Source organism: Agelaius tricolor, unplaced genomic scaffold (genome assembly GCF_023055355.1).
Source record: "Agelaius tricolor isolate 1412-34295 unplaced genomic scaffold, bAgeTri1.0.p SCAF_5, whole genome shotgun sequence".
Taxonomy (NCBI): domain Eukaryota; kingdom Metazoa; phylum Chordata; class Aves; order Passeriformes; family Icteridae; genus Agelaius; species Agelaius tricolor.
This window is the reverse complement of record NW_027269265.1, coordinates 55,180,762-55,204,760: the sequence shown is the minus strand read 5'-3', so window position 1 is coordinate 55,204,760 and position 23,999 is coordinate 55,180,762. Positions and strand designations below refer to the sequence as shown.

Below are 23,999 nucleotides of genomic sequence, written 5' to 3'. Positions count from 1 at the left end.
TTGATCAGATTAGCAAAAGAAAGGCAAAGCTCATTCAAATAATATTTATCTGAGCTTGCTTCCTACTGCTATGATATGATGGATGTTGAATTAAGGCTATCCATCAGCTCCTGGTCTGCATTCGGATTTAAGGAAGAAAACAAAAATAAAAATGCTTATCAGCATGGAAAAAGCAGAACCCATATAATCCCAAGCATGGCCACACAAGATTTACATAGCATAATAGTCCCTTACAAATTTTTGTGCTAGGAGACATTCAAATGATGGAATAAGCATGTTAAATACATGGCCTGTCCATTCTCTGAGCAGCCAACGCGACCAAGCCCTGTGTTTGGGAGGGAATGATGGAAAGGATCCATGGCAAGGTCCTGGGCACCCTCCCCACAGCAGCTGGCAGTGCTCTGGGGAGGTGGAAGGGAGAAGAAGACAAACAGCCTTGTTCCTGTCACATTCCCCCAGTGCCAAGCTGAAACACAAAGCGAAAGGTGCAGCCTTCCCAGAGGTGTTACAAGTGTGGGAGGCAAACTTTCTAAAAATTAAGGCACTAGATACTAAATAACAGGCTGCACACAGAAAACCAGCAATAAATCCCACTTGTTCATTAAGTACAGGCTAATTTCAGATCTTGTAAGTGACTTATGGATAGGTCACGTATGTAAGAGCTTACAAAGGACTTCAAATTGATTTTTTCAGCTGGGCTTGGCTATCAACACTTCCCAAATGCCTCAGAGACATTTGTCTTTCACTTCAGGCTACAAGCACATTTTGGTCTAAGATCCCACATTTGCCACCCCAAAATCCTCTTCTCAATTCTTCAGTGGCTGTGGGCCTCCTGTCACCTTGTTGTCAGCAGTTCCCACTTCAACTGCTGTTCACTGAGAGAGTAAAATCATCCAAATGTACTTTGGTAAAGCAAAACTTTCAAAATACACTGTGAACTTTTGTGATCTTTGCCTTCTCCAATGTGCAGATACAAAATGTAGGTTCTGGTGAGAAACTTCTATTTCATCCCACAGGAAGCTGTACAAGGTAAAACAGGGTAAATAAAGTTGTTACTACACTGCCTGTCATTGTATGGCTCATCTAAAAATGTTATTCCACTCCAAAGTTGTGCTGATGACCTCATATACAAATGAAATATCTGCCCTATTATTGTCACAGACCAAAAGCAGCCAACACACAAACCTCAGAGCTCTGAAATAATTATATTGGTCCCTTTGCCCAGCTACTTATGCAGTTAAATGAATCATTTTTTGTCTTCTTCAATTCCTTTTACATGGAAAACCATAAAAGAAAAGCCTTATAACTTGAAGATATATGTAATTTTATTTCTTTTAAAAGATCTAAGCAGACAAAGCATATGCATGCACATAAACTCCAAAATGAGTCACATAAAGCCAATAAAGTTCATACAGCAAGGAGCTTAATTTAATTAATGGGACAACTTTGCCTTCTGCATTTCTGATGTTGAAACAGAAAAAGCTGAGTGTTGAAAAGTGGGAAAAAGATGGAGCAGTCAAAGCAAATGCCACAGTACAAGTGTTTCTAGATTATTTCTAGTCACTAATATCTATGAGGGAGAAAAAAACTGAGGCAAACACTGTGCACACTGTGCCACCAGTAAATTGCATTAAAACTGCAAAACAAATGCTATTTAACATTAACAATCCTGATAAAATATTATTTTAGCAGATATTTAAACTTCTGATAAAGTATCCCTGCCAACCACTGAACTCCAGTGGTGTCTTGCAGTTATCTTTTATGAGGTAGGATATTGCTTATTAATTAGGTTTAATTATTTTTATACACACCTTTTTTTTATCCATAGTAGTATTTTCTACAAAATATTACATTTTAAATGCCTTCAGTGAGAAATAGTATGTTCACAGCTAATGTGACCTCAGTGATAAGTTTGCTCTGCATTTCACATCTTCACTCGATTGCAAAATTGGTGCTCTTTCAATAAAAGATGTCTATCAGTTGCAGTCTTTAAAAAACACACCAGGAAAATTTAAATTATAGCAGGCAGCTGAACTTGACATTAACCTAGCTCTGTTTTGTGAAAAAATACATGAAAATAATCATGGATGCTATACAGATAAGCCTACGGTTCAAGATATTAGTTTTTGAGGGTGTTTTTGAATAGTGAAATTTAATTTCATAGATGACTAATTAAAGGAGGAGACATTTGGAAAGTACCTTGAAATCAAAAGTTTGTCTCTGAAAAGCTGAGAAATTTATGTTAATAAATAGAAACTCAGTCAATAGAACAGTAAAATAATCAGAATTCAACTACATCATGTACCACTAAAACAAGTGGTCTGTGTGGAAAAAAAAATCAGTGTTTGCTATGAAACTGGTGGTGAAAGCTGAGAGTCCAAAATGAAATGATAGAATCACAGGATGATTTGGGTTGGGAGAGACCTTTAAAGCTCATCCATTTCCACCCCTGCCATGGGCAGGGACACCTTCCACTATCCCAGGATGCTCCAAGCCGCATCCAACCCGCCCTTGGACACTTCCACGGATGGAGCAGCCCCAGCTCCTCTAGGAAATCCATTCCAGGGCCTCAACACCCTCTCAGCAAAAACTTTCTCCATCACATCTACTCTGAACCAAACCTCTTTTACTTTACAACCATCCCCCCTTGTCTCCCAGTAAAAAATGTGTCCCCATCTTCCCATCAGCTCCAGTTAAACATTGGAAGGGCACAGTAGGAGCTCCCTGGATCTGTCTCCTCTTCAGGCTGAGCAAGCCCAGCTCCCTCCAAGCCTGTTGCTCGAGGGACACTCATCCATTTGGCGACAGCTTCATTCCCAGTGCCAGCGTGGGGGTGGAGCAGGGAGCTCCAGGTTGGCAGCACGTTTTTCATCTCTCCCTGCAGGAAGCACCAGGGCAGGAGAGGAGTTTGAGTTCCCTTGCTGCTCCCTGCAGTGCCAGCCCTGGAGGGGCCCCAGAGCTCCCCCCATCCCTCACAGCAAGGCTTGGGGCACCCCGGGGGCCTGCAGCTTTCCCTCTCCTGCTGCTACCCAGAGCTGGAGAGAATGAACTGCCTTTTTTCCTGCAGTACACAGAAAATATTCCAGAGGAAGAAAAAGAGAAAGCTTCATCTGTATTCACAGAAAGAGAATATATATATATATCTATGTATATATATATATATATATATCTATCATATCCTCAGGATGGAGATCTAATCGTGGAATGGGTGGGATGCAGTTCAAATCTCTTTGTCAAGCATAAAGTAAAAAAAAATTAAAATTTTATATATATACAAATATATATATACACACATATATATATATATTCATAGAATTACAGAACCATCCAGGTTGGAAAAAGATCACCAAGTCCAACACTACAAGGCCACCACTAACCCATGTCCCCAGGTGCCACATCCACACAGCTTTTAAATCCCTGCAGGCACGGGGACTCCACCACTGCCCTGGGCAGCCTGGACCAGGGCTGGACCATCCTTTTAGTGAAGAAAATTTTCCAAATATCCAACCTAAACTTCTCCTGGCACTACTTGAGGCCATTTCCTCTCAAATGTGATGGGACCATCTTGAAAACAATGTATTGGGTAGGCATCAAATGCTGACTGTGTGCCATTTATGTTGCAATAAAAAATGAACAGAATAATAAAAAGGAGCATAATAATAATAATAATACATTTGTACTGAATAATAATCTTAATTATGGTCTGAAAGAGGCTAATCACAGGAGCTAGTACTCATGAAGGGCTGTCAGCACACTGATGTTTCTGTAGCATGATCTGCCACATTCTCCTACCCAGAAGCTTTTACTTCCTTTTAGAAAATTCCAGCTGGAGAAGGTAATTAAATCTGTGATATAAACATGTTTCAGTGAGTTTGTTGGGTTGAGTTATTCAGATCACTAAAGCAGTACCTCTGGTTTAAATAGCACTGATGAGTGACAGGTACAGAAAGTGTCTGTAAAATGGGAGTAGAGTCATCTGCTGTTAATGTGTGGTCACAAAACAGAACTCATTCATTGGAGACTTTTTAGAATTTAGGAAGCAAAAAAGGGAATAAATGAGGAAAAGCAAGGTAAATCTTACAGTGCACGTCCCAGCATCCTCCACAAGCCTGACAACTTAGGCCTGGGGAAAAGAAACAGTGGCAAACTAACAACCAAAAAGTAAGTTCATATTTGTTCCCTTTCCTCTCCTCTCTTTATAGCTCTTTATGCCCCCTAAGAAAAGACTCAAGCTTTTAATCCCAAAACACTTCTTCAAAATTATAATACCCCAAATCAACAGTCACACAAATGACTACACAAATTTTATACGATAAAAAGAAAAAAAAATCCTCTTAGGTTACTAGGTTCTGTAGCAAGAATTTCATAGATTACAATCCCCTTCCACAAAGAATTTCAAATATTCTGCTGGAATTAAACTGGGGCAAGTGGATTGCTACATTCCTGCAGCTTTTAAACAGTTGGAATGTGTCCTAAATGAAACATAATACAGCAAATAACAAAATGATGAGCTTTCTCAGAAGGACAAGGACTGCAAATATACATTATTACCTTTTAAAAGAAGATGCTTCCTACATATATTGCTAGTTTTGCAATTTGATAAAGCAGCTGGGGAGAAATGATATTAAACATATAAATTTTCTTTGTTTGTTGTATATTGATTGCAGTGAATTAGATTCAATCTACAGCTACTTTGTTTTGGTTTTGAGAGCTTGTTTGGAGTCAGTTGGCTGCAAAAATACCATTTTGCCAAGCCCCACTGGCACAGACAGGGGAGCAGAGTCGATGAACGCGTGAAGAGTAATTTTGGCAAAATGACTGACGTGGGCAGCCGGCGGCCCAATCCCATCTCCCACCCGCAGGGATTGCTGCTTCCTGCTGGCAAGGGCCACCTCCAAGGCAGCTGGAGCCTTTTCCAGCGGGGGGCAGGAGCCAAGGCTGGGTGGGAAGGGGTGCAGGGCTGCCTGACCACCCCTGTCCCTGCCAGGTTCTGGATCCTGGCTGCACATCCCGGTATTTCTCCCAGTTGCTTGGAGACAGTTGCTGTGTTACAAGTCAACTGGAGCTGTAAAACAGCACCACGGGCACAGATTGGTGATACTCTGTCAAGGGGGATCTTGTACTTGCTGACTGCTCACAGCTCTCTCTCCTTGCTCTTGTAGATGCAGAGATTTAGGTACTTAGCAGGGAATGACTTAGGAAGGTTTCTGTCCTCACTGATACATTTGTGATCTGTGTTTAATACCAAATGAAACCTGAAACTGCACTGATCATTTCCCAGTGTTGAATTTTGCTCACAATATTTTTCTAGTTGCATGAAAAAATGTGGAGATTGTCATTATACAGGACAAGGGAAATATTTCATACACTTGCTCAATAAATAAAAGGCATATTTTACAAATTAGTAGCTGCATTTTGTTCTTGCTCAGTATTTGGATATATTAAATACATTTCCCTGTTATGCATATGAATCTACACCATGTGCCAGAGCTACCTGATGTGAAACATGAAGAATTTAATTTACTGCCACCCTTCCTGTCCCTTAGCAACTTATCCTCACTAAAATTTCTGACATCTTTTGCACTTTGCATGCATGCATTTTAAGCCAACCATGAATTAGAGGCACAAATACATTTAACAAACAGAAAGTAGAAATACCAGGATCCCTGAGTCCTCTGCAAAGCTGCTTTCCAGCTGGTCAGCCCCAGCACATCCTGGTGCCCAGGGGGATTCCTCCCCAGGTACACTTTCTTTGACATACTCAACACTGGCATCCCCTGCTCTTCTAGCTAAGCTCCAAATGCTTTACTGGTTTTGAATTATGCCCAAGATCCTATATCTGATCATTGTTGTACAAATTTAACAGGACAGCTCACAGAGCACAGCCCTCAAAAACTGGGCTACTTTTCCCTGTATTTTGAAATAAGGGAATTTATTTCTACCCTTTATTTCATATCCCAGGAGGTCCTTTTCTCTTATTACACAATAAGCTGGTTTTCAAGCACATCTTTCCCGACGTCCAAATGAAAGCTGAAACTGCCAAGGTAGTTATTCATACAACCACCAATTTCTTCCAAAAACATGACCTCCCATTTTGGAATCACTCAAGTTGGAAAAGCCCTCCAAGATCATCAAGTCCAACCTTTGACTGAACACTGCCATGCCCCTGAAACCATATCACGAAATGCTAAATTTTGGCTCCTGAAGGCTGGTGGGTTTTTTAATCCCTTTTCTAGCAATTCTAAACTTTCTGACACCAGCACCAGCTCTCCAGCTGTGGGAACATTCCTAACTCAGTTCTCAGGCTGTTTCTCTAAGTGTCCTGAGGAAGCAGCCATATCCCAAACTCCTCCATAGCTGGACTATGACTAAGAAGTCTCTGAGGTTTCCATCAATAACATTCTCTTTCAACAACGCTGCCTTTTAAAGGTCCATCATCCTTCAGGTCTGCTGACCTCTGGCAGACCTCCCTGTTTCTGGCACATTTGAAAGAAAAACATCTATCATCAGATTTTTATGCCTTTGGCTACCTCTTCCCTGAAATCTATTTTGGTGAGCCATAAAACAGACTTTTAACTCTGCAGGGTTAAAGTCTTTTCTCCCTTGTTCATATTTCCAGTTTTAAACTAAGGCTTCCTAATTCTTAGCGACACTGTTTAGAAGCCATTTCACAATACTGTCTTTTTGGTGGCTGCACTCCTAATAGACAAAAAATGAGGAAGGAAATAAAAAACCCAATCAGATAGCTTTTGTTTTAAAAGGTGTCTAAGGCAGCCTATGTAGAAGGATGTTAAATTTCCAGTCTCAGAGCAAATAAAAATACTTGGAGAACCAAAGAGAAATCCTGTTTAGCTTAATTCAGAAAAATGCTTTAATTTTGCAAACCAGGTATTGCTCTGGAATTGTTTAATTTTTCATCCTTGAGCTTGTTGCAGCAAGGGTTATCCTGCCACATGCTGGGTAAGGCTTTCTGCAGAACCATCAATCCACATAAAGTGTATCCAGACAGCTCCTTGGACACCAACCCAGGACAATTTTGAGAGCTCTCAGGAGCTGACCTGTGTCTCTCACTAAACTGATGAGGCAGCACTTCTCTGTGAAGCCAATTCTTTGCAGAAATATTTCATTATAATCTAGCTTTTCTGCTACTTTTCTGCATCACAGAGACCACCAGCTCAGTCCTCCTAGAATGGATGGCTTGGAGCGGCCAAATTTCTTTTCAGACCAAGCAAACCCAGAGCAATTTATCCAAAAGACCATTGATGGAATTAGGATATTTTAGTGACAAACTGAGTCACAAATGCACGATTCACAACCGTTAATTTATTAGGTCATATAACAGAGAAAGAATTTGATGGTAACATTATAACACAGCTGTTTTATTTCAGAGGTGGAACGAGGCCAAGGATTGGATAATTGTGCTGCTTCAATTAGTGGTGAGTGGAGAGCTGGTGAAGTGGCATTGTTTGCTGCCAGGCAGGAAGCCCGGGGAAGCTCATTAAGCAGCCTGAGGATGGGAAGGGCTGGGGGGGCTGATCCTCAACAGGCCATGGCAGCACAGCAACAGCAGGGACCTTCCTTCCCCTGCACACTGAGCACAGTCAGCAGCAGCTCAGCCTAAAATCTGCATTTCCCAGAAAAAAAAACCCTGCATCTTCCAGCCAAAGGATAGTGGGCAAAATTGTCTGGGCCTACGTAGAGATCTCAAAGAATCATGGAATGGTTTGGGATGGAAGGGATCTTGAAGGTCATTTAGTTTCAACTCCACTGCCATGAGGGAGACACTTCCACTAGGCCAGGGACACCTTCCACTAGAACAGAAATCTGATGAAGATTCTCACAATTAGCATCTGTGGTCTTCTGTCTATTTCCCTGGAAATTCAATCCCACACACTTCTCTTTTTTTGTTCATTTCCCTGCATCAGAAGTGTTTAATTCATCCTTCCTCTGCCCTGCCTTTATCAAAATACAGTCAATCCTATCTCCATGGCAGTGATGGGCTGTCAACATTTTAAATAATGTTACCCTAACTCAGCTGTCCACAGCCCCCAGCTCTTGGGGCAGGATCAGGGTCCTTATGGAAATCATTCCCTGCAGAAGTTGGGAAGCTTTTGCCTCAGCCAAGGAAAAAAGCTCACAGTGCTGTATTATATTGCCACTGCAAATCTCTCCCTTGTAGGACCCAGACAAGGATGGAGAAAGGTTGTCAGCATTAACTACCACGGTTGCCATTCTTATCTGACCTTGGGAGTGAAGGAGAACAGGGGAAAACAACGAATCACTCTCTGTATTTTTCAAACTGCTGGAAAAAAATTGTCAGAGGGAGAATCATATCATCTTCCTTTTTTATATTCTCACCTCCTTAGAAAGCTTATTCATATCCCTGTCTCTATTTAGGCTTCCTAACACGTACTCATTGGTGCATTTTTGGAGGGGCACAGGGAAAAGAGGGGCAGGGGAGGCTCTGCTCCCCAAAATCACCCTCCTGGCTGGCTGAGAAATCAAAGGGTTAACAGTATTATTATTATCATTCCTCACCACTTGCATTACTCAGAAAAATCCCAGCAGGCTGCCAAAGCTGCCACAAAACATGAACAGCCTGAAGAGATGGATACATATGGTGGCTGAGGCAGCTACATCCAGCTCAGGCTCCCACTGCCACGAGGAAAGCTCAGAGAAAAGGGATCTCTCCAGACCACACAGCCCCAGGAATGCCTGGGAAACGTGACAGCCCTTCAGGGAGTTGGACTGGCATTGTTCTGTTCCAGCTCTCTCAGTGTTACTGGGTTCTGAAGTTTATTTTGGGATTGAAATGAAGTGCAGAATTTGGACATCTCTGCTTGAACCATGGGGTTATCTGCAGTCCCTGACAGAGGAATCCGAGGGGACATCTGGCACTAACATCAGGATGACAAGGCATGGAGCAATGATAATGCTGCAAATACAATCAATGGTTTCACCTTTTTAAGAATTCCTCCAAAAGTGAGGAATTTAAGTAACCAAAATAATTTTCAAAGGATTGGCCAGTCTTCCCAGATGTTAGAAAGTGCTGGATTTATGCTTTTTCCCACATATAAACAATATGTTACCAGCCTAACTCCCATTTTTTACTGTTGATAATCTCTGAGTGATTCAGTGCCTTGATACAAAGCCATAAATCTGACAATTTTCAAACATTCAATTTTTCAAAACATGTACTGCCATTGCCCTCCTACTGGTATTTATGTGGAAACACATGGACTGGATTTATCCAGCCCAACTTATATTCCTGCCTGAATGTCCTCTGAGCATTTGTGCCTCTAACCTGGGAACAACCAGGCCCTTGGATTTATGCCCAGCTGTGACCTGAAGTCCCCAAGACTGAAAGAATTTCTACAAAATTTCTGAAGAAAAAAAAAAAAATCACTATTTTATTTTGATTTGCTTAGCTCTGAGTCTTTATTCCTTCTGGAAATAAGTTGCCATGCATTTTCTACCTTGCACAGTAAGTTTAGTAAACATTACATTTTAAATGAGGTTCTGTAATTCCAAGTCTAAGTCTAACCATTTTCCTTGAACCACTCCTAATATATCCTAAAATCCCAAGAGAGCCATTCAGCAAAGGTGTTGTTAACTTGCAAATACAAAGTGGATCCTCAGGTTGATATCCTAAAGCTTTATTCTGCACCACAAAACATCTCAGTCTGTTAAACCGTTGGATCAAAATGTCTCAGTAGGCTGATAGAAAAAAAAAAAACAATTTGTAATCACTTTTTTCCCCATTTTCTTGTTTTCTCCCCATCTCTTTCAACTTTTGAGATTACATTTGTAAGAGCTTTCCTTCCTGATTTATTTTTCCTCATTAGCAAGAAGATTGACAAATGAAGAGAAGTATGCTGGGATTACATTTCATCTATTTTTGGTCTCTCTGCCTGTCTGATAGCAGCTCATCCACTACTTGGAGGATCTTACTCCAAATCAGAATGAAACACTCAAAGCTGAACTTAGCAAAAGATGAGCAGAGGGCAGCAAGACTGGATCTTACAAAACCTTGTAAATACAGATTATCTATACTGAAAGCATCAAATAAAATCAACCCCTTCTTGTGGTAGAAGCAGACAGGGCTTGCAGGGAGCAGGAGCATCCTTTGGGAATGGGTTATTGAGCCTAAGCTTGCACACATCACTCCAAACTCCACATTAAGCAAATTCTCAAGTCCACAGACCAAAGATCTCATTTTATATTTAGCATATGAAGGACCAGATGGGCAGGAACCTTCCTACAACTACAGACCAAGTGATTTTTTAATGTCTGTCACTGTAACAGGGCAGTTTTCAGAGTAAACTTTGTGCTGAGAGAGTTCTCAGTGTGCATGGGAGAGACCAGGAACCAACGTGAATCAAAACTAATTAAAATAATAATTCAAAAGAGACACTTCTCCCAAAGACATTACTGCAGAACAATAAAGAAATTGCTGTGCAAACATGGCATATTTTATTGAAGACAACATTTCTTTACTCAGATCCCTATGGACTAGAAACCAAAATCCAAAGTGGGAAGAAAAATGTTCCTTGTCTATAGCATATTATAAAATTGAGATATTAGAAGGGAAAAAAATAAAGCCAAAAAAAAGACCAAAAGCAAAAAACAACAAACCCTGATATTCTCCCATGGAGACAAATAAGTAAGAAAAAGTTTTCTAAATGTGGATTTGCACATTCATGCCAATTTGAAAGTTAAAGCTTAGAATGGGTCATACCTCTCCCAAAAACTGCTGTCATGTCACTGATCTGTGCTGATTATGAGTAACTGTGTTAAAACTATCTGGGTGGATAATTGCCTGGCAGCAGCAGTTTTGCATATAAGATTGTCACCAAAAAAAAAAAAATTAAAAATAAACAACTTTTACATCTTACTACATCAAAAGGTCTTGAGAAATATGTAAATTGGATTAATGAAATTCATTTGTACATTAAAAGCAGCAAAACAGAAAATATAAAACTGCTTAAAATATCAAATGTTTTTTAATATTTGGAAAGTCAAGCTGAAGCTTCAATAGTAATCCAGCAATTAGATATGGGTTAGTATGCAAATGGAGGAGGAATTTCTCTCATTAAAAATTCCTCTGTAATGTCAGGAAGGTGGCAATATTCCTGTGTGGAAAACCTATTCTTGGTGACTTTTACAACAGTGTCAAATATCGTACCAGTTCCATTTTTATGTTCCAAACCCTTCCCTGTTTTCTAAGGTTAAAGACAGGAATTTACCCATCACATAATCCCTTCAGAAATGGAAAAACCTACCCAAACAATCTTCCTATTCCAGCAACAGTTAACATTAAAAGATCCTAATCTACCCAAAGAAATCAAACCTTCATTTCAATCTGCCTTGAAAAAGGACAAGAACAAGTCAGTGCCTGAATGACAAGATTTAGTGTAGCTGCTTTAGGAGCATTTGAATAGCTCAGAAAGGATCCAGCCACAGCCATGGGAAGATTCATCCACTATGGGAATGTTCTGAATCCAGCATTTCCAGTTCCAGTGAAGCAGCTGAAACATGAGCACTTGGATAAGGCAACTGCAGAAAGCTGGAAATGCCTCACAGAATCCTAAACCCCTGCAAGTAATCCCAACTTCTTTGCAAGGAGAGAACCAGAGAATGGTTGAGGTTGGAAAAACCCTCAAAGATCACTGAGTCCACCCACTAACACAGCACTGCCAGGGTCACCACTGACCCATGTCCCAAGTGCCACCTCCACATGGCTTTTAAATCCCTCCAGCAACGGTGGCTCCACCACTGCCCTAGGGAGTGTTCCAGGCCCCTCTTCCTGGGGAGATATTTTGCCTCATATCCAATCTAAACCTGCCCTGGTCCAACTTGAGGCCTATTCCCTCTTGTCCTGTTCCCTGGGGGAAGAGGCAGTGGCTGTCATAGCCTTCAAATGGCAGCAGTTGCCCATTTTGGCATTATTTGCTATGATTCAAGGCACGAGCAAGTTTCTTTACTCTCAGAGCTGCCAAAGAGAAACGCCAGGTCTCAGGCCTGAGGTTTTCACACCTTTACACATGGAACAAGACCCTTCCAGGGAAAACCACCTTGATCAGTCCCTTGGGGAGACCAAGTAGGAATGAGTTCAGGGACCCAGGTTTGGGGCCATACCATGAGAAAGGAGCAAAAGGACCAAAGTTCTGAACAGCACTTCTGCAGAGGTTTGCTTGGGAGACAAAGAAACAGGAAAAAAATTGCAGGAAAAGGAGAGAGGGAGATGCATATTCCTAGTCTTTGAGTCTTGGATAACAGCTACCTCCATTTCCAGCTCTGAAGAACCACCACTTTTTTAGGTGTACACATGATTTCTATTAAATATCTCCAAACTATTCTAAAAATGCACAGGGAATTATGGGAACCAAAGAGCTACTCCTGGACAAAACCCATCTTCAATTCCATTCCCAATCTATCTGGTTTTGTACAAGCCAGCTCCAAAATAGGCACAGTCAATAAGGCATATTTTGATACAAAAAACCCAAGAAATTTCCACAAAATTATTACAATGGATGCATTGCTAGTCATTTAAAAACAATTTCCTCTCTAATTTAGGGGTTAAAGTGAGCCATAATCATCCCCAGTGTAAATAAATACACCAGATGCAGTTAAGAACTCACAAGCCTTCAGCAATGACCATGGTTTCTCACAAATCTATCTGTGCTGAAAAGACACAGGTCAAGTCCATTAAGAACAATAGCAGTTGTTTGGAGAACAGTTCTGGAAGAAGGAATTGCAGTAAGAAATACCAGGGAGATTGATGTGGTGAAATAAAAAAGGATTCTTGGATTTTGCTGCTTGTATTTTTTTCAAATAAAATACAACATAATCAACACAAGACTTTTGTATCTGCTCTGCAGATTTTTGTATGATATTTGTCCAGAACCAACCCTTTTTGTAACAGGCTGTAAATAAACCCTTCCATTACTTCTTTTTATGAACTTCTATGCTTCCAAATTTTCTCTTCATCAGCAAATAAAGGAACGCTTGGGTACCTACTCTTATCCTATCATCCTACACACTCATTCTTGAGAAACTTCCATGCATTTGCTATGACAATTTCCAGTGCTCTGATCAGCAAAGCTCCCAGAGACCTTCAAGTTCAGCCACATCCAGAACCCAAAACACAGGAGTCACCACTCAGCCATGAAGGCCACACAGGACAGCCTAATTTGACCATAGAAAAATTATGTTTTTCTAGCAAGTGAAAAATTTCTACCACAAGATGAGAACAAGAAATCCACCTCCCCAGACAGCTGTCAGAATATATGAGGCAAAAATGAGGTAATGATAAATTATTATCATCCTTCATTGTTGTATACAAGAGTCTGTGAAGATTCCTATCAGTGGCACAACAGGATGTAAAATATTATTTCTAATCTGATTGATTCTAAGTACATTTAAATTTGCTTATTAGAGGAATTTGCTGAGCCACACAGTCACAAGGCATGGGGAATGCTTTGAAGGTAGAGAAAAAAACTAGGCAGGGATTCCCTGGAAAGCCACCTTCTCCCTTACTGGTGTCCTGCAGAGCTGCACAGTAATTTCAGAGGAGCACAGCAGCTCTGAGGGGGATGGCCACCATTTATTGGGATAACTCCAACACTGAATATATCCCCATGTTTTTACCATTAGCCATCTTAGCAGGAGAATAGCAATGGGGAAGGAAGCCTTCTCCTGCCTTTTTTAAAAGTAATTAATGGATTAAATGTGAACCCAGGCTTCTGTAGAGGACACATGCTAGAGAGTGGATATAAAAGGAATTTTAATCAAAGGAATGCAGAGCTTCTGCTAGATCAGACCCAAAAGTTCAGAATGTCTTCAAATCAAGTGTTTCTGCAGTTCTTAGCACCCACACAGAAGCTGGGGGGAGCCTGCTGTGTGTACCAACATTAGGGATTTATTTAACCCATCTGAAACCTCGAGAACAGTTTAGGAACCTCATTCCACAGTAAAGGTTAAAAGGGGATGACACTGAGGAAATCCAACCAAAACCCCTAAATGAATACAGTACATGTCCACCTACAGAGTTCTCATTTGCTTTTTCCGATTTGGAGATAATAGCAAAGATATATTTTCCTAGTAGGGGTCCATGAGTGAAGCTATTTTTCAGAAAACTTGAATTTTTGGGATAGGGAAGGTTACTGCTCCTGAAGCCTATGATGATCAGATGCTCCTACTCTTCCTTTTAACCTCTGCACAGACTTGTGGCTCATGAAACACAACCAGCAGATGAACTGAGCATTTCAATGTCAGCCAAATTGATTGGGAGTCTCAGAACATGAAAAACTGTCCATAAACAAAGGAAGAAACCATGACACAACACATGTGATAGTATTTCTCCTGCTTGCAAGATGCATGCACCTCCCCCAGAAAAAGGAAAAACAAAGAAAATAAAGAAGGAAAAATTCCAGATTTTTAGATTAGTTCTGTCCTAAGCAATAGAGTTGGCCAGTTCATTCTCCACCATTTGAAACAATTCATCTGCTTTCCCTCACCTGCAGTTTTGCAGGTTTGTAGCAACATTCTGCAATTAAAAGAAATGGTATTTTCTCCCCTTAAATACCAGGCACAAGTAGTGTTTTTCATATAGCTCCAATCCAGCAACCAGGTTTCCATAGTATCCAGAGACTAAAAAAAGCCAACGGCCTTCAGGGAAATTAATTTTAATAGAATGTCTTGTGGTAATTGCCCAACCACACCACAAAAATGGCATTTATTTATTTGGCGTTAGTTTTAATACTTAACCCCAACACCTGAGAGCTGGAAATGGAAGAGATGCATTGTTCCTGTGCTATTTGAAGAGAGGCTGGGCAGATTTCTGCACGAGTGAAGACCATCCAGAGCTGAGCTTTATGTGAATCACAGGATGGTCAAGGTGGCTGGATGCCACTGGATGGCTTCTAGGTTGCCAAGAACTGGCTATTTATACTAAGCAGCTTAACTTTATAAAAATTTGCCATTTTTAGAGGATTTTGTAGTAGGAATTTGGGGAAACAGTGGTTTTCATATTCACTAGGAGTCAGAAAGCTCCCTGTGGATATCTCCACACTCCACATGCAGTCCCACAAGCTTTGGCAGAATCCCTCAGGATAGGAATGTCAGGAAATTCTGCTAAAATACTGCAGGCCAAAATGCCTTAAAACTGAAAATGGAGAACTGAATGGACACAGAGTTAGTTCTGCACGTTGCTGCTGTTATCATCACAATTCCTTGCAAATCCTCCTCTCAAAGAATCATAAAAATGAGCTCTGAGTATCAAAGAGCTACCTGTTAAATTTTGGGGAACCAGAAGCCCAGTATACACCTCATGGAGAGTGAAGGCAAAGGAAAATACTTCTCGGTTCTGCTCATGGTCTGGAAAGCAAAGGGCTTTCATTCTCGTCTGCTCTTTGCTCTTATTTTTAAGCGTATTACTTGCTTGTGTGTGAATAACCGAGATCCTTTAAAAACCAAATTACTTTTTGTCTGCCCACTTTCATGTATGTCAAAAAGAAAACAGTTTTAATGATGTATTTTAAAAATTAACCAAGATTTGTTCCTCTTTTTAATGAGCACACTGGCACATTTGGAACACCATCACTTCCTACAGGTTAGAGGATACATGTGAAAAACAAAAAGAACAATCAGAAACAGTTATGTACAGTGGGTTTGTGCACATCCAAAGCACTCTGAGAGCACAATAATTTCATTAAGGTGCCACCATCCCCTAAAGAAAAACTAAGAAAAAAACCAAACAAGCCCAAACCCTCAGTTACTGAGTTTAAGTAGAGAGAAAGTAAAACACTTCTCCATTAAGTAAAAAAAATGAATTCCCTCAGTCAGATGCTGCACAGATACACCAGGCTGTTCCACACTTGTACCACAGCTGCTCCTTTTCCAAGAGCCCATTGTCCCAAGCCTCCAGTACATCTGTAGCTAGGAGAATTCCAAAAGCAAAACAGGAAGAAAGTTTTCTTTGGAGTCTGAGAGCTTGCATTTTAAGCAGTGACAGGGCTGGCTGGTGCTTAATAGACATACTTTAGAGATGTCACCAAGAGGATGATGAGTAACTGGTTAATAGAAATAAGCTTTTTCCTCTAATGGTTGGTTAAATCAAAACTGTGTGCCATTTAAATATACAGATTTAAAAATAGTGGTGCCCACCCTGGTGCTATGTACATACATAAAGAATCCCAGAATGGTTTTTGTTGGAAGGAACCAAAGCCCATTCAGTTCCAAGCCCCTGCCCTGGCCAGGAACTCCCTCTCCAGAAACTCAAACACTGCAGTGCTGCTGCAGCTTTGGCAAACCCCTCATCATTAAAAAGAGGTTTGTAGAGTTGATCCCAGCCCAGAGTAGGTGCTGTCTAGGAACAGAGCAGCTCCCAGCCTGGCTGTTCTCCTGCCAAACAGGAGGCTCCCTGGCTGGGCAGGAGCAGCAGCCAAGCTGGCAACCAAAAAACCCTCCTGCAGGACACTGAACCAATGTGGACCTGCCTCTGCTGGTCCCCCAGAAAGGCCTAAGTGTGAGAGCTAAATCCAGCCCTCAGAAACGTACTGAGAATGCTGGCTTTGCTGTCTTCCTCCTACACACAGCACTCTTACTAAGCACTGCATGGAGCTGGTGTCCATACTGCTGGGAGGAGAGGGGCAAACTTTCAGCTGCAACGTGAGAATCCTGGTTCTTACAAAGCCATTAGCAAAGCCTCCACTTATTTCCAAGAGAGAAAAAAGTATCCTGGTTCTCATGAGTCTGCCCATGAGGGGAAAAAAAAAAAATTTAGATTTCTCTCTGGTGGTAGAAGCGAGCAGAGTTCACACTAGAAATAAGAGAAAACACACCCAGAGGGTAATTAATATGAAGATTATCAAAGGATGGTAAGGTTTCTCTCTTGCTAAAAGGACTGGAATCAGTAGGAGCTGGCTTTGTAGAACCACTAATTCACCCAGCCACTGAATACCATTGTAAGGCATAACATTGCTTAAAATATTAATAATTACTAGAGTTTAAGCTACAACAATAAAGTCCAAAGTTTGCTTCCTACAGCTGTGTAAAGTGCTTACTGGAATAAACCCAGTAACCTATTCCTAAAAAGGCTTCATTTGTGTATGAAGGTGGTTTTTTTTTTTATATTTCAGATTTTTTAAATGTCCATTGCAACTTTTTACATGCAGTCAGAGGACAGATATCTTTTATACAATGATAAAATAATGCTGTAATAAAATGTTTATTTTCTACCCAAAAACAGTTAAAGAAAAGTTTGTACTAGTAAATTGTATAAGCTTTTGAGGATGAAGAAATGCAGGCAGTTATACTACAGATATTTTGTATGTTTTAGCACAGGTACCAGTTCTGCAGCAAAATCATGACATTTCTTCTATTATCTCTGGTTTTTATCCTCAAATTAAACCTTGAATTTTGCCCCTTTTGTTTTTATTTTTTAAATGAATAATTCACCAGGTTTATCTAGTTTACATATTAACTGGAATGTAAATAAGCAGCTATGCTATTCCAAAGACAATAACATTTCAATTTCTCTAGAAAAATAAGAGATTTTATGGCACAATAATGCAAACTGCAATGCCTCATTTAGAGAACAAATGCATTGTTCTGGTAAAATATTGCAGAATTAACTTGGCTTTCTGAGTACTGGTAGTGTAACATTATTGTTTGTGTGACAGGGAAAATCCCCATGAGCCACATCAGGCAACACCTGCAGAACAGCTGCACACTCATGGGGACAACAAGAACAAATAGTAATCCACTGGGGGTTAATTTTAAAAGACACTCTATATCCTACCACACTAAAACCCTCCACAAAACTCTATTCTGAGTTAAAACAGGCCTTTCCATTTAATGGGTTTCTTTACTCAAAAATGCTTAGACTTGTTTATGTCATCAAAGCAAATCCCCAAAACAACCCCACCTTAAGTCATGTCTCAAGGCAGAAATCACTGAATTTTTCCAAACTTGAGCAGTTATAGTATAGAAATCCAGTCACTGATGAGTTATTAATGACCTACAAAGGAATTAGTGACGGTTATAATTTTTTAACCCCTTTCTTATGGAGACTGCAGTATTTAGCACTTGGCCTAATATGTTGCTTTACTTTTATCTATCTTTTTGATCAGACTGATATCAAGACTCAAGAAAACATCAACTAAAATAGTGAAAAAATAACACATAGAGCAAGCTGTAAAATGTCAGCTATAACAACCAAATCATAACCATCCTTGTTTTCTGACGGTTCGTCAAAGCTAAGAAAAAAAAAAAATCACATTGAATTGGCATCTCTTAAATTGCTTATGAAAATCCACATCTATTGACAGCTGCCTTTACCTCACTCCTTCAGCTCTAAAACTACTCCTGCACTTTCCCAGTACATTTGCCCTGTGCTCTATCCAGGAAAGCCACTACACACTTCACAATTTTTATCACAAAAACCACGGCTGGGTTTGAAGCAAGGAGGAGACAAACCACACACTGTCAGAAATTTCCATGGAGACTCTGTGAGCACTGTTTCCAAGGGCAAGTGTAATGTTCATCTCTGAAGTCTCATGTTAAAATTAGTTGTACAGGTTGGACAAATCGGGAACTGCACATTTGATAAAAACTCAGTCATAAGATACAATGCCAGCTGTTCCAGGTAATCCCTACTCCATTTATCTGCTGGAGCAAAACAGAACCTTTTCTCCCTTTTTTGTATGGATCTTTTATTTGTTCTGCTTCACATATATCAAACCCCAAACATGAATTATTATAATGCCTCATAGCTGATACTGAAGTTTTCCCTCCTCCAGAAGATTCCAGACCATAACTGTACACAAAAAAATGATGGCCTGTCCTCCTGCCCTCATGCTCTGCAAAGAAAGGATCTATATCTCCCTGTCAAACCTGTCTTTCCACAGTGAGGTTCCCCTCATCTCCGTGACCCTGAGCCACCAAACCTCCTGAAGCAAGAATGAAGCATCTGCTCTGCCTCTCATTATGCCCCCTGCCAAACTGAGCTCTCCCCTCCCTAACACCCAGCGCCTGCCACGAGTGTTAAAAATAGCACTAATTAGGATCCTGGTTGCCCATTAACTCTTTTATTATTCATGTGACATTTATGATAAATGCCTGATATTACTTACAAATGGTTGAGCTAGCACTTACACACAGAAGCATAAACTTCAGAGTCATGGTAGAAATCATTTAGGAGCAAGGCAGGCTGACTACACCAGGGCATACAACCACTTGCTGGCGTGTAAATTTAAATCTTTTAGTTCAACACAAAAGACAAAGTAGCTTGGCATTCCTGGAAGTGCAGGTGGAGTTCTATTTCAACAGTCTTTTGCATCACTGTAAATATCTCTAAAGATGGCTTTCTCCATCCAGCCAGGGCTGTGCACTGCATGTTGGCCATAAAACAGAAAAAAATCCTGCCTTTCTCCAACAGAAAAGTCTCCTACAACAGCCAAGTTGTCATTTCTCAGGATTATCATAACCTCTTAATTAAGTTGCAAAATTCAGAACAGAATAACCCCGATGAACATAAATTACACAGAAATGGATTTGATTTGCATGTAATAATGGCTTCTTTCAGAATTAATTACAAATATGCTGGAGTATGGATTAACGTCCTCCTGATTCAGCACTGTATGTGCATGTTTAGCTGCTCTTCTAAGCTAAGGCTAGGAGTAAATTGTCTAGACAATTAATTATAATTCTTCTCTCATTTGCCAAAAAAACAGTAAAGCTTTGTGCAGAATCAGCTACCCAGCCTTCTTCCACCCCTTCAGAGATCTTTAAAAAATCCATGAGCATATTTGTCATTCCATAATGAATTAAATTGCACATTGTTCACCATCCATTCTATCTGTGCAATCTGCCAGTACAGACTCTTCACACTTCCCTTGGATTAAAAGCCTAACTAGAAACCCACCTCTAAAAACACAGCCTTGTTTCAAAACCCCACCTAACAGGGGCAGGGAGAGCTTTGGCAGGATCCCTGCCCAGGGATCGCAGCAGTTCCATTTGTAAGCTGGTTTCTAACGCTAAACGCTTCTCCTTAAGTAAACAAACAGCAAGGGAAATGTGCTCGAAGACAGAGATAAAAATGCATATCTATTTACTTTAGAAGCCTGCAAAGCCTGTTCTTTCACGGCTACAGTGTGAGGAAGTGGTGCAACTATTTAAATTCAATCACCATGGGAGTTCAAGGCACGCTCCAAAAAAAGCTGCGTGTTGTACCCTCTCCTGCATGCAAAAGCCAGCTCTGCAGAAATAAACATTGTACCACCAGAAGTATTTCACCACCCCATACATGGGCCTGAAGAACAAGACATCAAATAATGTAAAATCAATAAATCTTACGACAGGGTTTGGCCAATCCATCCCAAAAGACCTATTTTCAGTACCAAATTTCACAGAACCACAGCATCCCTTTGCTGGTCATGAAGAGGTTGTGGGGGGAAAAGGAAGAAAAGTCCCAAATCATGATTTTGCTGTAAACTGCCCAGCAACACTCAAAAGGACAACCAACTTTTTAAACAAAACCTAAAACACCAACAAAAAAATCCTCAAAATATCAAACATGAAGATATTTTTGGCATAAGTGAACAGAGTATTTAAATATACGCTTTTTATAAAGTAATTTTTACTGCAATAACATTCTTTTTTTTTTTTTTTTTTGTATTTCAGTGTAATGTTGGAAAAATTCAATTTCAAGCCAAAGCAATTTGCTTTATTCTCCATGGTTACTAAATGCCACTGGACCATGGATATTTCTGAGTGCAGAAATAGTTGTATAAAAAGTCATTAATTTTGGTTACTTCCCGAAAATATTTAGAAGAAACCAGAACTGATGGCTCACAGTAAATATTGAAATTCATCTAAATTTCAATAACTGAAAGAAGACTAGAACCTCCCAGATATCTCTGAGAGTGTATTCCCAAAGGACAAAAAGAACAACCAGAAAATCCCCAGTCAGCCTGACCATTGTTCTCTGTCACTGCTTTCCTGAATGCTGCATGAAGTTTTAAATTGATCAAGCGAAGCACATCACTGGTGTTAGCCCACAGAACTTGCTGCTCAGAGGCATCCCACACTTTTTCCAGAGTCAATTCTCCACCAGGATCATCACTCTTTCCCCAACAGAGCACTGAGAATCAAATTTCAGGATCTCCTACCTCGATCAAAAAGTCTCCAGTTCTCAGGCCAGCTTGCCATGCTACTCCCCCTTCATCCACAGATTCCAAGTACTGCAAAGCAGGAAAGGCTGGAGTTGGGGTGAATTCTTCAATTGGTGTGTCAGCTTTAAAAATAAATACCACATTAAAAAAAGAAAGTTATGGAGTGCTTGCAAATACCACTTGACTACAGGCCTATCATTGGCCATTCCAGTTTAGGGTTAAAAAATGGTGGGTGCTGGAAGTGAGAGGGATGTGCCTCACGGGAGATCAGGATGCTGGGGACAGAGTGCAACCCCCCTGCAATAGCAATCCACAGGTCTTCCTTGCAGAGGGGGAGGGAAATACCTGCTCCTTTCCTGGCACAAACCAAATCAAGCTGCACCAGGCAATAGCTGGGTTCTGATATTCCAGGATATTCAGTATTGGCTCAAGTAACCCTTTTGTGTGCCTGGCAGAATGCTGTAACTCTGGCAACATCCACCTAAAAATGAATTATGTGCTGGAGCCAGGAGAGAGCATCTGGCCAAACTAGAGGGCTGGGATGGGTGGCAAAGGATGAAAAAAAAAAAAAAATCACCCAGATTTTTTTTTTTTCCCTCCTAAATTTAGATGTGCATAACAAAGAAGAGACCACTTTTTAGGAGAGGAGGCACAGCTGACCCTGTGACAGCCCTGCCTGCCCCTCTGTGTCACGTACACACACAGGCAGAAAAGTCCTTGGGTCTTTCACCTGAGCTGCCCCCGCTGCTACAGAGAAAATCTGGGGGAAACCACTGGGCTCAGCCAGAGGGAGTGAGCCCTGCTCAAAGCACTGATAACCCACACCAGCACTCAGAGATAAGGCAGTGCCTTGGGCTTCCCTGCTTCAACTCCAGACATTTCATTTGGCTAAAAAACTGGCAAAGCTTTCCCAGCCCTGCAAATCCACAGTGGCACCGGTCTAGGTTTAGGGGTGGGAAACAGGGAAAGCAAAAGCCGTGTCCCAAGAATGAAGACATGGAATAATTTTCATGCTCAAGCAAGGCAAGGGAGAACCCATGTGAAATGAGGGGGAGCAAGAGATGGGACATACCATCACAAACATATATTCTTTTTTAAAATACAAAGGGAGCAAACTGCACTGCAAGTCAAAAAGCAAAGCATTAAATAGAATGTCTTTTTTAACTGGTAGGAATGCCACTGTGATGGATTTTAGCCTACAGAGAGGTGCCGTGCAGCTTAACATATGAACAGCTTTAAAAATGAGCACACTACAGGCCATGCAACATACGTGCAGCTTCTCAAGATATAAAAAAAGATCATATTTTCATACTAAAACCGCACCAATGTCACCTTGCAGAAGATCCACACCTATTTTAAACAAAACATCCCTCTCTTGTCTATTCCTATTCGCAGCCCTATTCAATCAGGCTGGCATTTGAAATAAAGCAGCAGCTTTTATGAGGAAAGCAGGTTTCCCACAGTTAAGTAAACTGCACAACAGAACAGATTAATGGCAAAATACTACATCCACCAGCATGAGAAAAATACAGGCATAACTTTCTCCCCCCAAAACGATTATGCAGTGCTTCTCCCATGTAAAAATGCAAACTGCTTCAGAGAGAAAGCACCGAAATCCATCGGAGTAGTATAGCATACAGAGAATCCTGTTGTCTAGCAACCAAGTGCACCAAGAATAATTCCTGCTTATATTCTGAGATGTATAAATTTCTTCATGCCACTGCACATCACACACACACTCACACACACACAGAAGCACATACCTTTTGCCCCTCTGAGCACAAATCCAAATCCTTCATTGTCTTTTTTCTGCAGGACCACTGCCTTTTCTTCTATTATGCAGTCACTGTAGAGAGAATTCCGAGGATAGCGACCATTATTACATCCCTTCATCACCACTGTAGTAGCTGCTCCTCCAGTGTGCAGGTTCATCATCATCACAGCCCGTTAATCAAATAATATTGCAGTAACCAAGCATGGGAAAATATAGAACAAATAGCAGCAAGGGGAAGACAAAGACTAAGCTGGATGGTAAAAGAGAACATGACAAAGCAACTTAAAATGAATAAAAAAGGCAGAGAGGAAAAAGAAAGAAGAAGAAATCATGCATGGTGGTTTGTGTTCTATATGAATGACTGGATGAACATGTGATCATGTAATCTGTGGGCTAGCTAGGACTCTAAAAGGAAAAAAAGTAAGTGAACTGAACGACAGTATCATTAATAAACTCCTCAATCGTGGATGTACCAGATGCATCTTCTAGTGAAGCCAAAATGAAACCAACCAGAAGAAAAATGAGGCAGCATTTTAAATTTAAAGATAATAAATTATGATTTTCTATTAGCTAACTAAAAGGCACAAATATATTCTGAAAGCTATGCCTTGCATCAAAAGCCCTTTTTCAATCCTATTGAATGTTGCATGCTGCAAGAATCCCACATGATCATCTGACAGCCTACAATGCTAACAACGTGCAGCTGCCTTGGCGTCATCAAGCACAAATTTCCACAGCATCAAGAATCTGCATAATTGAAATAGTAACAAGGCATGCACAAGCAGGAAAACACATTTTCTAAGGAATATTTCCTGTCTCCTGATAAACAATTAATATTATAAAACAAGGAGATGGTATAAAGGACTATTTATGTAAGCAGTATTCCCTTAAAGAGAAAGTAGCCTTAGGAATCTCACTGTCATTGGCTAAGATAAAAGTGGAAGGTAGATGAAGAAAATGCACATTAAAATGGGACCTTTCAGATACAGTGAACGATCTGTAAAAGCCTTAAGGCGTTCAATATCTTTCATTAAACATGAAATTAATAA

At 40.5% G+C, this 23,999-nt stretch overlaps 1 protein-coding gene across 8 annotated transcripts in view; it reads right to left on the bottom strand.

Moving 5' to 3' along the window:
• Positions 1–23,999, bottom strand: part of SHANK2 (SH3 and multiple ankyrin repeat domains 2) — a 249,330-nt gene that overhangs the window by 93,388 nt on the left and 131,943 nt on the right. For all 8 annotated transcript variants that reach the window (XM_071428342.1, XM_071428343.1, XM_071428344.1 and 5 more), the window contains 2 exons: positions 22,940–23,022; positions 21,174–21,298 (listed from right to left, as the gene is read on the bottom strand). In XM_071428342.1, the coding sequence (XP_071284443.1) occupies positions 21,174–21,298; positions 22,940–23,022 (208 nt within the window). The remainder of the gene's footprint in view (positions 1–21,173; positions 21,299–22,939; positions 23,023–23,999) is intronic.